Source organism: Anomaloglossus baeobatrachus, chromosome 9, assembly GCF_048569485.1.
Source record: "Anomaloglossus baeobatrachus isolate aAnoBae1 chromosome 9, aAnoBae1.hap1, whole genome shotgun sequence".
Taxonomy (NCBI): Eukaryota; Metazoa; Chordata; class Amphibia; order Anura; family Aromobatidae; genus Anomaloglossus; species Anomaloglossus baeobatrachus.
In genome coordinates this window covers 47,159,513-47,173,966 of record NC_134361.1, presented here as the reverse complement: position 1 = coordinate 47,173,966, position 14,454 = coordinate 47,159,513, and the positions used below count along the sequence as shown (strand labels likewise).

Sequence of the window (14,454 nt, the reverse complement as noted above, 5' to 3'; positions counted from 1 at the left end):
CGCCGACCGCTACTGGAGCGGCGGCGCAGCTGCGACTTGTGGTGCGCCGGGGACTTTGCGCCGACCGCGCTTTTACGGCGGCGGCGCTTCTAACTTTAGCCCCCGGCTTCTGCGGCCTAGCGCCGCTTCGTTCCCGCCCCCACCCTGTCAATCAGGGTAGGGGAGAGACGCTGCTCAATGGGCAGCGCCGAGGGCTGGAGCTTTATTTACATGCTCCAGCCCTCTCACTAGGCACAGTGGGAAGCAGGCTTCCCGCTTTTCGTCTGTATACGCCCAGGGCCCGCCCCCCCTCTCCACAAGGACGCCGGCAGCCATTACACATGCGGTCTGGCTGGGGAAAGGCAGCAGGCTCTGGGAGACCCAGACTAAAGGGATTTCGGCGACCACACACCCGCTCCTAAGCGGGCGGTAAGCTGCACTTTAGTGCTGGCCCCACTAGTGCCTCAGTGTTATATTGGTGTACTTTTTTCTTGGTACCATATATATATATATAGTTGCACTGTAAGGTCGCTTCTTGGCTGGACACCCTGTACTGCTCTGAGGAGGCAGCAACATGTCATCCGCAAAACGCAAGGGTGCCAAGACACAGGCTGTGTACACTGTTTGTACTGCATGTGGGGCTGATCTACCGGCAGGCTCCAATGACTCACATTGTGTGCAATGTTCAGTCCCAGTGGCACTTCGTCAGCCAGAGCCTAATGTGGTGGTAGCCCAGGCAGAGACGCCTGTGAACCCTGCCCCGGTGACGGGGACAGACTTTGCAGTTTTTGCTGATAAAATGTCTGTGACTATGGCGAAAATCCTGGAGACCTTGCAGTCCAGGCCAGTTGCTCAGACCATGGACACTGCTGTGTCTATGCTCTCCGGTCCCCCTCAGTTGGAACTAATCCGTACTTCAGGGGGGTCACAAGCATCACAGGCTGAAGTCTCTGACTCAGATGACAGTCCCAGGCAGCCTAAGCGAGCTCGCTGGGAAAGACCCAAGCGTTTCTCTAAACGTTCTAAGGATACCCGTTATCCTTTTCCCTCTGAGGTGGCCAAACGCTGGACCCAGTGTCCAAAGGTGGATCCCCCAATTTCCAAGCTTGCGGCTAGATCCATAGTCGCAGTAGAGGATGGCGCTTCACTTAAAGATGCCAACGACAGACAGATGGACCTTTGGTTGAAATCTGTCTATGAATCTATCGGCGCGTCGTTTGCTCCAGCATTCGCGGCCGTGTGGGCACTCCAAGCTATTTCAGCTGGTTTAGCACAGGTGGATGCTTTCATACATCCAGCAGTGCCGCAAGTGGCGTCCCTAACTTCGCAAATGTCTGCGTTTGCGACCTATGCTATCAATGCTGTCCTAGAATCTACGAGCCGTACCGCTATGGCGTCCGCCAATTCTGTGGTTTTGCGCAGAGCCTTGTGGTTAAAGGACTGGAAAGCAGATGCTGGTTCCAAAAAATGCTTAACCAGCTTGCCATTATCTAGAGACAGACTGTTTGGTGAGCCATTGGCTGAAATCATAAAACAGTCCAAGGGTAAGGACTCTTCCTTACCACAGCCCAGAGCAAGTAAACCTCAACAGAAAAAGTGGCAGTCGAGGTTTCGGTCCTTTCGAGGCTCGGGCAAGGCCCAATTCTCCTCGTCCAAAAGGACTCAGAAAGAACAAGGGAGCTCAGATTCCTGGCGGGCTCACTCACGCCCCAGGAAAGCAAATGGAGGAACCGCTTCCAAAGCGGCTACCTCATGACTTTCGGCCTCCTCCCTCCGCATCCTCGGTCGGTGGCAGGCTCTCCCGCTTTTGCGACATTTGGCTGTCACAGGTCAAAGACCGGTGGGTAACAGACACTCTGTCTCGCGGGTACAGAATCGAGTTCAGTTCTCGGCCTCCACTTCAGTTCTTCAGAACCTCCCCACACCCCAACCGAGCAGATGCCCTGCTGCAGGCGGTGGACTCTCTAAGAGCAGAAGGAGTCGTGATCCCTGTCCCCCCTCAGGAACGGGGGCGAGGATTTTACTCCAATCTCTTTGTGGTTCCAAAAAAGGACGGCTCCTTCCGTCCTGTTCTGGACCTAAAACTGCTCAACAAGCATGTGAACGCCAGGCGGTTCCGGATGGAATCCCTCCGCTCAGTCATTGCCTCAATGTCTCAAGGAGATTTCCTAGCATCAATAGACATCAAAGATGCTTATCTCCACGTGCCGATTGCTACAGAGCACCAATGCTTTCTACGCTTCGTGATGGGAGACGACCATCTTCAGTTCGTAGCTCTGCCATTTGGTCTGGCGACAGCCCCTCGGGTGTTCACCAAGATCATGGCGGCAGTGGTAGCAGTCTTGCACTCTCAGGGACACTCTGTGATCCCTTACTTGGACGATCTACTGGTCAAGGCACCCTCTCAAGAGGCATGCCAACTCAGCCTGAATGTTGCACTGGAGACTCTCCAGGCGTTCGGGTGGATCATCAACTTCCCAAAGTCAAATCTGTCACCGACCCAATCACTGACGTATCTTGGCATGGAGTTTCATACTCTCTCAGCGATAGTGAAGCTTCCGCTGGACAAGCAGAGGTCTCTACAGACTGGGGTGCAGGCTCTCCTTCAAGGTCAGCCGCACTCCTTAAGACGCCTCATGCACTTCCTCGGGAAGATGGTGGCGGCAATAGAGGCGGTTCCGTTTGCGCAGTTTCATCTGCGTCCACTTCAATGGGACATTCTCCGCCAATGGGACGGGAAGTCAACATCCCTGGACAGGAAAGTCTCCCTTTCCCAGACGGCCAAAGACTCTCTGCAGTGGTGGGTTCTTCCCACCTCATTATCACAGGGAAGATCCTTCCTACCACCGTCTTGGGCGGTGGTCACGACAGACGCGAGTCTGTCAGGGTGGGGAGCAGTCTTTCTCCACCACAGGGCTCAGGGTACGTGGTCTCAGCAGGAGTCCACCCTTCAGATCAATGTTCTGGAAATCAGAGTAGTGTATCTTGCCCTTCTAGCCTTCCAGCAGTGGCTGGAAGGAAGGCAGATCCGAATTCAGTCGGACAACTCCACAGCGGTGGCATACATCAACCACCAAGGGGGGACACGCAGTCGGCAAGCCTTCCAGGAAGTCCGGCGGATTCTGGTGTGGGTGGAAGCCACAGCCTCCACCATATCCGCAGTTCACATCCCCGGCGTAGAAAACTGGGAAGCAGACTTCCTCAGTCGCCAGGGCATGGACGCAGGGGAATGGTCCCTTCACCCAGACGTGTTTCAGGAAATCTGTCGCCGCTGGGGGGTGCCGGACGTCGACCTAATGGCGTCTCGGCACAACAACAAGGTCCCAACCTTCATGGCACGGTCTCGCGATCAAAAGGCGCTGGCGGCAGACGCCCTAGTGCAAGATTGGTCGCAGTTCCGGCTCCCTTATGTGTTTCCACCTCTGGCACTCTTGCCCAGAGTGCTACGCAAGATCAGATCCGATTGCAGCCGCGTCATACTTGTCGCCCCAGACTGGCCGAGGAGGGCGTGGTATCCGGATCTTTGGCAGCTCACGGTCGGCCAACCGTGGGCACTCCCAGACCGACCAGACTTACTGTCCCAAGGGCCGTTTTTCCATCGGAATTCTGCGGCCCTGAACCTGACTGTGTGGCCATTGAGTCCTGGATCCTAACGTCTTCAGGATTGTCCCAAGGGGTCGTTGCCACCATGAGACAGGCTAGGAAGCCCACGTCCGCTAAGATCTACCACAGAACGTGGAGGATATTTTTATCCTGGTGCTCTGCTCAGGGAGTGTCTCCCTGGCCATTTGCATTGCCTACCTTTCTTTCTTTCCTGCAATCTGGGTTAGAAAAAGGTTTGTCGCTCGGCTCCCTTAAAGGTCAGGTCTCGGCGCTATCTGTCTTTTTTCAGAGGCGTTTGGCACGCCTTCCTAAGGTGCGCACGTTCCTACAGGGGGTTTGCCATATCGTACCCCCGTACAAGCGGCCGTTAGATCCATGGGATCTGAACAGGGTACTAGTTGCCCTCCAGAAGCCGCCCTTCGAGCCTCTGAAGGAGGTTTCACTTTCTAGACTATCACAGAAAGTGGCTTTTCTGGGAGCGGTCACGTCTCTTCGGAGAGTGTCTGAGCTGGCAGCACTATCATCCAAGGCTCCCTTCCTGGTCTTCCACCAGGACAAGGTTGTGCTGCGCCCTATTCAGGAGTTTCTCCCGAAGGTGGTATCCTCTTTTCATCTTAATCAGGATATCTCTTTGCCTTCGTTTTGTCCTCATGCAGTTCATCGGTATGAGAAGGATTTACATTTGTTAGATCTGGTGAGAGCACTCAGAATCTACATTTCCCGCACGGCGCCCTTGCGCCGTTCGGATGCACTCTTTGTCCTTGTCGCTGGTAAGCGCAAAGGGTCGCAGGCTTCTAAGGCTACCCTGGCTCGATGGATCAAAGAACCAATTCTTGAAGCCTACCGTTCTGCTGGGCTTCCGGTTCCATCAGGGCTGAAGGCCCATTCTACCAGAGCCGTGGGTGCATCCTGGGCATTACGACACCAGGCTACGGCTCAACAGGTGTGCCAGGCAGCTACCTGGTCGAGTCTGCACACTTTCACCAAACATTATCAGGTGCATACCTATGCTTCGGCGGACGCCAGCCTAGGTAGAAGAGTCCTGCAGGCGGCAGTTGCCTCCCCGTAGGGGAGGGCTGTCTTGCAGCTCTAACATGAGGTATTTCTTTACCCACCCAGGGACAGCTTTTGGACGTCCCAATCGTCTGGGTCTCCCAATAGAGCGCCGAAGAAGAAGGGAATTTTGTTACTTACCGTAAATTCCTTTTCTTCTAGCTCTTATTGGGAGACCCAGCACCCGCCCTGTTGTCCTTCGGGATTGTTGGTTTGTTTGCGGGTACACATGTTGTTCATGTTGAACGGTTTTCAGTTCTCCGATGTTACTCGGAGAGAATTTGTTTAAACCAGTTATTGGCTTTCCTCCTTCTTGCTTTTGCACTAAAACTGGTGAGCCAGTGATCCCACTGGGGGTGTATAGCCAGAAGGGGAGGGGCCTTACACTTTTTAGTGTAATTGCTTTGTGTGGCCTCCGGAGGCAGTGCTATACACCCAATCGTCTGGGTCTCCCAATAAGAGCTAGAAGAAAAGGAATTTACGGTAAGTAACAAAATTCCCTTCTTTCGGGCTGGTTGTTCTTTTGTGTACACATGTTGTTCATGTTGAATTGTTCTTTTGGTTCATGGTTTTCAGTTCTCCGAACATCCTTCGGATTGCATTTACCCTAGACCAATTTATAAGTTTTCTCCTTCCTGCTTTTGCACCAAAACTGAGGAGCCCGTGATGCACGGGAGGGTGTATAGGCAGAGGGGAGGGGTTACACTTTTTAAAGTGTAATATTTTGTGTGGCCTCCGGAGGCAGAAGCTATACACCCCAATTGTCTGGGTCTCCCAATAGGAGCTAGAAGAAAAGGAATTTACGGTAAGTAAACAAAATTCCCTTCTTTGCTCGTACAGCAAAGCTTTCTCGTAAACCGGGTTACAAATTTACAGAAAGCTTTGCTTGTTAAGCGAAATTCTCGTTAAGTGGGTTACTCGTTAAGCGAGGTAGCACTGTATTACAAATTCCGTGTGGCATCCTCCTCAATTTCCAGGCTACAGCGGGTGACCCAGGAAAAACAAGAGGCCGACCTTGCGTTACAGAGGCTGCAGGACCTCGAAATCCCTAATGGTAAAGAACAAAGTCATATACGTATCCTGAAGAGAGCGGTGCAGACGCTGGAATCAGAGCTGCAGAAGGAGCGGAGCAGGAGTCAGCGGCTGGCGAGCAAGAGGAAGGAGGAATGCAGGCAGCTAACAGAGCAGGTACAACGCAAGGAAACAGTCAGCAGTCTGTTTATGCTGCATTTATAGAATGGCTTGTTCTGTAAATTCCCTGTGTTTTTTTTTTTTGTTTTTTTTTTTGTCCGCATTGTGCATGAGAAAAAATATCTACAGCCCAGCACATCAATTCAAGAGCTTATTTTTTTGTAATTCAAACATTTAAGGTGCGGCTTAATTGCACCATTTTTACAAGAATATCGGGAGCAGGGGGGCTTCTTCTGGGTATTCATAGAGCAATTCCCTAAAGGGAGCCCCGACATTAGATTCAGAGCCTAGCTACATGACTGCAGCATTAAGAGAAACACATACCGGTCTGCAGTCGCATAGGCATGGCTCTGGTCCCTGGTGCTTGTGGTTCGTGCAGCATTACTCTAATGACAGGTTCCCTTTCAATACATAAAAAGCTAGATATATAATTGTCTAATTCTGTCTGTCTGTAACGGAAATCCCGCGTTGCTGATTGGTCGCAAGCGGCTGGCGTGACCAATCAGCGACAGGCGCAGTCCGGCCGCGAATTGGCACAGGATTTGAACCACGCTTCGCTGATTCGTCGCACCCAGACGCTGGCCGGCACACAGACCAGACGCTGGCCGGCACACAGACAAGACGCTGGCCGGCACACAGACCAGACGCTGGCCGGCACACAGACCAGACGCTGGCCGGCACACAGACCAGACGCTGGCCGGCACACAGACCAGACGCTGGCCGGCACACAGACCAGACGCTGGCCGGCACACAGACCAGACGCTGGCCGGCACACAGACCAGACGCTGGCCGGCACACAGACCAGACGCTGGCCGGCACACAGACCAGACGCTGGCCGGCACACAGACCAGACGCTGGCCGGCACACAGACCAGACGCTGGCCGGCACACAGACCAGACGCTGGCCGGCACCCCAGCAGCCTTTATAACCACCCCAGCAGCAGCCTTGCGCTTTCTTCTCTTTTCATACTCTGTAGTACTTTCTCCTCCCCTCGCTGGCCCTGCAGGCTGGGAGATGCTGCTGCTTCCTATGTCCTCCTCGGCATTCCCGCCCACCTCTCTGCTCAGCTGCCTCCGGATGGGATGGTGGTGTTGCTGAGGGAGTGGTGCGGGCTACATAACCTACATACATATTCTAGAATACCTGATGCGCTAGAATCGGCCCACCATATAGTATTACTATAATTGCCTGAAGGGTTTAGCTGCGCTGATGACATTACAGCTGCTCTCGCCAGGACACTTGCATGATCGGCAGGTATCATCCATGAGTCCTGGAATATGTACAAGTGTAACGTGGCGTGGGGTGGTAGTCGTGGGCGAGGTAATTGTCTGCCGCACCCCGGCACGCTACATGAAAATGGAGGTCCTGGCTGGGTGTGTGGTGTTTCACTCCAGAGGCTATATGCATTGGCAGGCCTCATGTTGCCGGTGGTTTTGGCTGGCCAAGATCAGATGGTACACAGCTCATTGAGGGAGACCACAAGTTCATAAAAAAACATTGTTTTACTGAACATTAACTTGGTAACAACAACATACATAAGATGGTGGACACAAATCTTCTTGCACATTTCAATATCACAGAGGATCATTAGGCACACACTCATTTTAGTCGTTCCAACCTCCATAAGGCCTTTTTTTTTTCTTTCACTACCCAGCCTAGTACTACATCACAGTCCTTGGAAGTCAGTCTCCTCCTCAAGCAGTCCCATGTCTTTTCCCTCCTAGAGGGGTAATGCCAATATGGCTGGACTGAGGCTATAAGCTACTGAAGACGTCTCTGGGACACTCGCTTAAGACACTCACTTTGTTCCTTGTCCTGCTCTGTCTTGCACCAGAACTCGTCTATCACTTGTTCCTTCAGTCAGTGCGCTGACCCAGCTCCACTAGATCACTCTGTGTCACAGTAATTTTCTCTCTCTCAGTTGTTCCTTCTTTTCCTCGGTCACACTATTCTATGTAATGGTCTCCCTCTTTTCTTGTCACCCATATCATGCGGCTCTGCTTCTCCTCAGACCTGAGGTCTGTTCCTGTCACAGGCTGGGCCCTGACTGACGTTTCCACAGCAACCGTTTCTCTCCCTCAGCAGTAGCTTTTTCCCTATTGGCTAATCCTAGAATCCCAACTGTCACCTGTCTGTTACCGGGCAGATTTCACTTTTCAGCTGCATACCCATAACACTAATAAAACCTTATTAAGCATTATACTACACTAGAAGGTGGCCGGATTCTACGTATCGGGTATTCTAGAATTTACGTATTGTGTAGTCCATGTATGATTTTTGTTATATTTATATTTATATATATATAATGTATGTATGTATGTGTATGTGTGTGTGTGTGTGTGTGTGTATGTATATATGTATGTGTGTATGTATATGTATGTTGTTGTGTGTACTTACCAAGTGTTTGTGTAGGCGCTGTACATGTTCTGGATGTTGTCTGGGTGTGGCGGGGGGTGAGAGCGGTGTTGTATGTGTGTTGCGTTGTTTGTGGAGCGCTGTGTGTCTGTAGCGTTGTGTGTATGTGTGTTGGGGGGAGGTGTGCACCCCCCATCGTGCTCCATCCGCCATGCTGCGCACCCCCCATCGTGCTCCATCCGCCATGCTGCGCACTCCCAAACGTGGTCCATCCGCCATGCTGCGCACTCCCAAACGTGGTCCATCCGCCATGCTGCGCACTCCCAAACGTGGTCCATCCGCCATGCTGCGCACTCCCAAACGTGCTCCATCCGCCATGCTGCGCACTCCCAAACATGCTCCATCCGCCATGCTGCGCACTCCCAAACGTGCTCCATCCGCCATGCTGCGCACCCCCCCATCGTGCTCCATCCGCCATGCTGCGCACTCCCAAACGTGCTCCATCCGCCATGCTGCGCACCCCCCATCGTGCTCCATCCGCCATGCTGCGCACCCCCCATCGTGCTCCATCCGCCATGCTGCGCACTCCCCAACGTGCTCCATCCGCCATACTGCGCACTCCCAAACGTGCTCCATCCGCCATACTGCGCACTCCCAAACGTGCTCCATCCGCCATACTGCGCACTCCCCATCGTGCTCCATCCGCCATGCTGCGCACTCCCAAACGTGCTCCATCCGCCATGCTGCGCACTCCCAAACGTGCTCCATCCGCCATGCTGCGCACTCCCAAACGTGCTCCATCCGCCATGCTGCGCACTCCCAAACGTGCTCCATCCCCCATGCTGCGCACTCCCAAACGTGCTCCATCCCCCATGCTGCGCACTCCCAAACGTGCTCCATCCCCCATGCTGCGCACTCCCAAACGTGCTCCATCCCCCATGCTGCGCACTCCCAAACGTGCTCCATCCCCCATGCTGCGCACTCCCAAACGTGCTCCATCCCCCATGCTGCGCACTCCCAAACGTGCTCCATCCCCCATGCTGCGCACTCCCAAACGTGCTCCATCCCCCATGCTGCGCACTCCCAAACGTGCTCCATCCCCCATGCTGCACCAGCATTAGCCTCTCTGCCCGCAGCATTAGCCTCTCTGCCCGCAGCATTAGCCTCTCTGCCCGCAGCATTAGCCTCTCTGCCCGCAGCATTAGCCTCTCTGCCCGCAGCATCAGCCTCTCTGCCCGCAGCATCAGCCTCTCTGCCCGCAGCATCAGCCTCTCTGCCCGCAGCATCAGCCTCTCTGCCCGCAGCATCAGCCTTTTCTGTCCCTAGAATCAGCCTCTCTCCTCCCAGCCTACCCCAGCCTCAGCCTCCCCCAGCATCAGCCTCTCTTCTCTCAGCCTCCCCCCTCCCAGCTTCCCCATCCCAGCCTTCCCCAGGATCAGCCTCTCTCCTCCCAGCCTCCTCCAGCACGCCGTGCTCCTCTGCCGACACAGATCCGATCGCACACACACACACACACGCGCGCACACACACACACACACACACACACACACCCGATCGCATACACTCACACACACCCGATCGCATATACTCACACACACACACATTGACGATATTGCACATACGCGCTCACACTCACAACATCCGGAGATACCACATGCTTCTGGCCATGTGATCCTCCGGCAGGTCCTGGAAGTTCACTCCACAGTATCGCCGCCGAGAAGCAAGCGATATCCCAGGATGTTGTGAGTGTGTGGATGCGATGCGATGCGTGTGTGTGTGTATGTTCCGCCGCTGCAGGACCTTGATGCGCTGGTAACTATGCTACCATGGTTACCAGCGTATCCCGTCCCCCGCTCGCACGGGAGCCCACACCAGCATACGGCGGCAACCCCAGCAATGCGAGGGTATGTGTCGGCTGGGTTGGCGGCGTACGCTGACGTGGGCTCCCGGGGGTACAGTACTCACCTGGGAGTCGTGGCTCCGTGTCGGTCGGTTCGGGGAATGCGTGCGGGGGGCGGGGCCAGAGCGAGCGTGCATTGCGTGAGGGGGCGGGGCGTGGGCTAGTTGCCTGGGCGAGCGGCCAATCCGTGCGGGGGGGCGGGGCCATGGCGAGCCCAGCGGCCAATCAGCTTTGTGTCACCGTAAGGACACAATTTTGGAGCAAGACAGACAGACAGACACAGAATAAGGCAATTATATATATAGATCACATTACACCTTATACCAATACACATACTATACATTACATCTTCAATACTGCTACACCTCTGCATAGTAACATTCTCTACTCTGCTACATCTTATACATTACAATCCCTTACACTATACACTTTATACCTTATCACATGTATATATTTAAGAACACATTTGGTGTCTTCAGGGGTAGGAACTCGACCACCATCTTACACAAGCACCATGTCAATCCCTGGGTGCCCCGATGAAGAAGTGAGAGGCCGTGAACAACTCACTAGAAGGTTTGCACGCCCTTACATCTCCCCTGTATCCCCACAGGAACGCAGCACAGCTTTGAACAATAGTTTGGAAAAAGATCCGGCTCTGCATGCCAATCTTTACCTCTACGGACCACGCTCGGCACCTACGGTCTTCTCACAATTGCTGCCCCTGTGCCTTTTGACTATTACAGAAGATATGGAGGCGCCATCCAAGTCAATCAAAGGCTGAGGGCCAGCGATTGTGAGCACCGAGGTGGTGCCGAATGTTGCCTGGGGACGCCCATTGGACCGCTCCTCTTTTTCCAAGCTACTTTTCAAAATTATGCTGCGCTACTGTGAGAATATAAAGAGGTTGTAGAGACTAGTATTACGACATCTAGTGGCAGAAGCTTACAAAGGAGACACCTGCAGATAAATTCCCTATCTAATACTATAACCATACACAACGGAGGGGGTTGTAGATGTTGATGAGCACAATGCCTGTACTCTGTATTTTAATAATGTGCAACAAAGCCAAAATATGTTGTTGTAATTAGGAAAATCAGAGGGAGAAAATCCACATGGGTCTTAACCCCTTCACCCACTGATTTCCCGTTTTGTTTTTTGTTTTTTTTGGTCCTTTTGCTTTGGAGAGCTGTAATTTTTATTTTTATTTTTTTTATTTTTCCATAAATCTTTCCAGATAAGGGCTTGTTGGGTTTTTTTTGCGGGACGAGTTGTACTTTGAAATGAAACCATAAGTTTTACTATATGGTGTACTGGAAAACTGTAAAAAAAAAAATTCCAAGTGCGGAAAAATTGCAAAAAATGTGCGATTGCATGATTGTTTTGAGGATATTTTATTCACTGTGTTCACTATATGGTAAAACTGATGTGTGGGTGTGATGCCTCAGGACGGTACGAGTTTGTAGACACCAAACATGTATAGGTTTATTTTTATCGAAGAGGTTAAAGAAAACAAAAGTTTTTGCAAAAAAAGTGGCACGCTTTTTGCGCCATTTTCCGCAACTTGTATTTTCCGCAACCCGTAGCGTTCTCACTTTTTGGAATCTATAGGGTGTTTTACACGCTGCGACATCGCTAACGATATATCATCGGGGTCACGGTGTTTGTGACGCACATCCGGCGCCGTTAGCGACATCGCAGCGTGTGACACCAAGGAGCGACGATCAATGATCGCAAAAATGTTAAAAATCGTTGATCATTGACATGTCGCTCCTTTACGAAATATCGTTGCTGTTGCATGCTGCTGGTTGTTCGTCGCTCCTGCGGCATCAGACATCCCTGTGTGTGACACCGCAGGAACAACGAACATCTCCTTACCTGCGTCCACCGGCAATGCGGAAGGAAGGAGGTGGGCAGCATGTTCCGGCCGCTCATCTCCGTCTCTCCTTTGCTATTGGACGGCTGCCATGTGACACCGAACGCACCTCCCCCTTGAAGGAGGAATTGTTCAGCGGTCACAGCGACGTCGCTGAACACGTATGTAGGTGTGACGCTGCCGCAGCGATAATGTTCGCTACGGCAGCGATCACCACATGTCGCACGAATGATGGGGACGGGTGCTATCGTGCTCGACATCACTAGCGATGTCGCAGCGTGTAAAGCACCCTTTTCTTTTTCGCTCCTAATTGGGAGACCCAGACAATTGGGTACCCTTATGGCTCAGTGACGGCTTATTTTGTACGTCTCGAGCTGACGTTTTTGGTGGTGGAGCCTGTGTGCATGACACGGCTACATCATACACACTCGCCGGTCCTGCGCAGGCGCACTACAATACTTAGATCTGCCCTGCTCAGGACCTGAATGCTGGTGAGTGTGGATGACGTCGGACGCATCATACACCGCAGCTAGAGAAGAAGGAGGACAAAAATGGCCGAAAGAGACGGTGCCGGCACCGGAGAACAGACACCCATATGGCCAACCGAGCAACTGTTAGATAAGTATTATAAAGTGTTTTTTTATGTTCTACCCCCGGCCTGGGCTCTTATATACAGCATGTTAGAATGCTATATATAAGAGCCCGGTGGTGGTGGCCGCAGCTTATACGCCAAAAAAAAGTGGTGACAGGTTCCCTTTAAGAAACTGTTTCCCATCTCATCTGATTTGTTTTAATTCAGCTGGAGGAATTGCGAGCCATGGAGCGGACCCTTCGCCTGAAAGTGAAAAGCCTAAGCACAGAGCTGGCCATGTATAAGAGAGGGTGAGTTGGGTGACGGTGTGGAGCTCGTTTATTTATCCAATGTTCATATATCGTATTTTTCAGATTATAAGACACACACTTTTCCTCCTAAAAATTTGGAAGGAAAATGAGGGGTGCATCTTAAAATCCGAATATAGCTTACCGGGGGCTGTCTGTGCGGCAACCGGGTGCCTGTGGCTGCGTGCCGGCTGCCTCTGTGCAGGCGGGCGGGCGTTCTGCTGGCTGCCACTCTGTGCGTGCAGGCAGGTGGCTGTGCGGCTGGTGTCCCACTGTGTCCGCGGTCCCAGTTTCAAATGATGGCGCCGGGAGTCAGCGCGTGCACAGATGGAGTCCTTGGATGAGAGCTCCATCTGTGCATGAGCTGCTCCAGGCGCCATCATTTGAACCGGGACCGTGGATACACTGGGACACTCGCTGCACCGGCCTGCCGCCACTGACCACCGCTGCCACCACGGACCCACCATGGCTGCCTCTTGTGACCCCGCTTCACCACCACTGCTGCCCCCCTCCGGTAAGACAACACCGGATTATAAGGCGGACCCCATTTCTTTTTCGCTCCTAATTGGGAGACCCAGACAGTGGGTGTATAGCTACTGCCTCTGGAGGCCGCACAAAGAACTACACTTAAAAGTGTAAGGCCCCTCCCCTTCTGGCTATACACCCTCCCGTAGGAGTACGGATTCCTCAGTTTTAGCTTTGTGCGAAGGAGGTCAGACACGCACGCATAGCTCCATTGTTTTTAGTCAGCAGCAGCTGCTGACTATGTCGGATGGAAGAAAAGAGGGCCCATACAGGGCTCCCAGCATGCTCCCTTCTCACCCCACTGTATGTCGGAGGTGTTTGTAAGGTTGAGGTACCCATTGCGGGTACGGTGGCTGGCGCCCACATGCTGATTCCTTCCCCATCCCTTTTTACAGGGCTCTGGGTGAAGTGGGATTTACTGGTCTCCAGGCACTGAGACCGTGCTCCATCTACAGCCCCTGGAGAAGATGCTGGATGGAGCGGAGTACATCAGGGACATGGCCCTGCTTCCTCAAGGTACTCTGTGTCCCCGTGCATTTGGCGCTCACACCGCAGCATGCTGGGTGTTGTAGTGCGCCGGGGACATCAGCGCTGCGGCGCTTGTGCCATGGCCTCATTCAGCTCGCTGAAGCAGGCACACTTTTGGGGAACGGTCGCGCCGGCCGCTGGGACTGCGGCGCGGCTGGCACTTGTGGTGCGCCGGGGACTTCAGCGCGGGCCGCGCTTTTACGGCGGCCGCGCTGATAACTCGAGTCCCCGGCTTTTGCGGCCTAGTTCCGTTCGTTCCCGCCCCCAGACCTGCCAGTCAGGAGAGGGGCGGGACGCTGGTCAGTGCATCAGCGCTGAGGGCTGGAGTCGTTTTTACATACTCCAGCCCTCACAATAGGCACAGAGGGGACACTGTTTCCCGCACTTTTGTTTGGGAACTCCCACGGGCCGCCCCTCTCCACAGACGCCGGCAGCCATTCCTGCTGACACGCTGAACTACAGAGGGGAGCCGGGGAGACCCAGACAAGGAATTCTGCGCCTCTTACCCGCTATTCAGCGGGCGGTAAGCAGCCCTCTGGGCTCACCCCCTCTTGTGCCAGTAGTAATC

General features: G+C 53.3%; 1 protein-coding gene across 5 annotated transcripts in view; it reads left to right on the top strand.

Annotated features, from left to right (window-relative positions):
- Positions 1–14,454, top strand: part of CCDC61 (coiled-coil domain containing 61) — a 71,969-nt gene that overhangs the window by 28,455 nt on the left and 29,060 nt on the right. For all 5 annotated transcript variants that reach the window (XM_075322615.1, XM_075322614.1, XM_075322612.1 and 2 more), the window contains 2 exons: positions 5,613–5,823; positions 12,754–12,836. In XM_075322615.1, coding sequence (XP_075178730.1) covers positions 5,613–5,823; positions 12,754–12,836 — 294 coding nt within the window. The remainder of the gene's footprint in view (positions 1–5,612; positions 5,824–12,753; positions 12,837–14,454) is intronic.